The sequence below is a fragment of the Sander vitreus genome, unplaced genomic scaffold, assembly GCF_031162955.1.
Source record: "Sander vitreus isolate 19-12246 unplaced genomic scaffold, sanVit1 ctg332_0, whole genome shotgun sequence".
NCBI classification, from domain to species: domain Eukaryota; kingdom Metazoa; phylum Chordata; class Actinopteri; order Perciformes; family Percidae; genus Sander; species Sander vitreus.
The window spans coordinates 37,682-40,000 of NW_027595475.1; the positions used below are offsets into that span (position 1 = coordinate 37,682).

Below are 2,319 nucleotides of genomic sequence, written 5' to 3' on the forward strand. Positions count from 1 at the left end.
ATCCAGGATTGGGCTTCTGATTGGGCTGAATATTGGGCTTTTTGACGGGGTTGGGTTCCTGCTGAACCCTACGCTGTCACTCCGCGCTACGCTGGTCGCCGTGATGACGGCGCCGTTGATTACAGGAAGGTGTTTACGTAGGTGGAGCTTCAATGCAGCAGGCTGAGAGGAAGTGGAAATGGAACTGGTGAGCAGAAAAAGGGTTGTTTGGCAGTACTTTCAGTCAAAAGAAGGCCATTCAAGTCCAGCTACATGTTCAATCTGCAATGCTGATTAGTCTGGTGGTGGCGAGGACCCTAAACAATACACAACATCACCGCTGTTACAACATCTGGTCTGAAACATCTGGAAGAATACGAGCTGAGCATGAAGGAATCTACAGACAGCAGCCAGAATGCAGCAACTTCAGGTACGGCAAAGGAAGGACAGTCACTGTTTACTTCATTAATGTGTTGACTGTGTTCATGGACTGAGGACGGGACGAGGACTCAGCAGAACCTCAACCAGGGGGTTCAGGACTCAGCAGAACCTCAACCAGGGGGTTCAGGGACTCAGCAGAACCCTCAACCAGGGGGTTCAGGATTCAGCAGAACCTCAACCAGGGGGTTCAGGATTCAGCAGAACCTCAACCAGGGGGGTTCAGGATTCAGCAGAATCTCAACCAGGGGGTTCAGGATTCAGCAGGGGACCTCAACCAGGGGGTTCAGGATTCAGCAAAGGAAGGACAGTCACTGTTTACTTCATTAATGTGTTGACTGTGTTCATGGACTGAGGACGGGACGAGGACTCAGCAGAACCTCAACCAGGGGGTTCAGGATTCAGCAGAACCCCAAAAATCTGGATTCCCTAGTATCCATGGTAATAAGGATTAGGACCCGATCTGGGAAAGAAGCCGTCAGAGACGAACAGTTCCTACCGTAACATTATCCTACAAATTCTCATGTAAAGGTTTGAATGCTATCCTACGAAATTACGGCGGCTGTCGGCCCGTCACATGAATACAGTTTTGCTGTCTTTACAATTAAATGTCATGTGTCATGGGAGTGTCATGTGGCGAGGAGACTTTCATTTAGGAACCAAAACGTCTATACCCCCAACACGCGTTTCCTGGGTGAAAGTATTAACATTATATTATTATATGAGCCTAGATTGTGCGAGCTTCTGCATCCCTTCTAGCTACCTCTAACTGTTCTAACCTGCGATAAGACAGGATGAAGTAAGACTTCTGTAATACCAAATTGGGAAAAGAGAGGAAGTTTCTGTGATACGCCCCCTGTCGGTCTCTTGGAGCCAATATGGCGGACCCGTCCTGCCGGTCTCTGCTGGATCCGTCTGACTAGCTGTAGCTGCTCTGCAGGTGGAGGAACTGCAGAAGCCCTCCACAGTCCGAGTCTCCGTCCGCTGAACTCTCACAGCTAGAGTTTGGCGACAACGCGCCCTGCGACGCGTCGTCCTGCTCCACGCTGCCCGCTCGGCATCGGGGCGCCGCCCGGACGTCCTGGTCCGTCAGCACCTGGTCCAGGAAGCTAATGTACCGGAGGGCAAGGCGCAGGATCTCGTTCTTGCTGAGCTTCCTGTCGGGCGGGTGCGTGGGGATGAGACTCCGCAGCTCGGTGAACGCTCCGTTAACGTTCTGCTGCCGCCAACGCTCCCGACTGTTGGTGGAGACACGGCGGACCAATCGGGGACGAGAACCTGAGGGAGGGGGGAGGGGGAGAGGGGAGGGTTAGAGAACCAGGTCTGAGTCCACAGGAACTGTTTAAATCAGCGTTTTTATCTATGGAGTCTGGTGTGTGCCAGTGTAGTCCCCCAGTCAGTTTTGCCTGTTCTTAAAGCATAAATGATCACCCAATGCTGTGTTACATCTTCTTAACCAGCTCCATTCCAAATAATCACCACTAGTTCAACACTTATTTATGGATTTCATAGTCAATAAACCTCATTCTTACTCAATTATACCTCATTTTAGATTAAAAACCCCAGATATTAGAATTATTTTGACTAATAGTTAAGATCAGAGGAACCTATGCTGATAGATAAGCACAGCCTGGTTTGTGTAGGGAAGTTATTTTTGGGCAATGTGGTTGAAAGAAACCCATATTTTTGACATAGAGACTTTGAAAACAGGTCAACATAAGTGTTAAATCAGCGTTTTTATCTATGGAGTCTGGTGTGTGCCAGAGGCGGAGCGGGTTAGTGGCTTGTGGCCGAATGTTTCCTCCAAAAAAATACATAAACATAAAGAAAAAAAATCATTGAACGTGTCAAAGAAGCGACAAAAACGTCCAAAAACAACCCAACAACATATAGGTATATATA

The 2,319-nt window shown here is 48.7% G+C and overlaps 1 protein-coding gene across 1 annotated transcript in view; it reads right to left on the reverse strand.

Annotated features, from left to right (window-relative positions):
* Positions 1–849: 849 nt before the first annotated feature.
* LOC144513741 (T-cell acute lymphocytic leukemia protein 1 homolog) overlaps positions 850–2,319 on the reverse strand; it is a 4,550-nt gene continuing 3,080 nt past the window's right edge. The window contains exon 3 of the mRNA XM_078244917.1: positions 850–1,695. Within this exon, the coding sequence (XP_078101043.1) occupies positions 1,337–1,695 (359 nt within the window). The 3' untranslated portion in view covers positions 850–1,336. The remainder of the gene's footprint in view (positions 1,696–2,319) is intronic.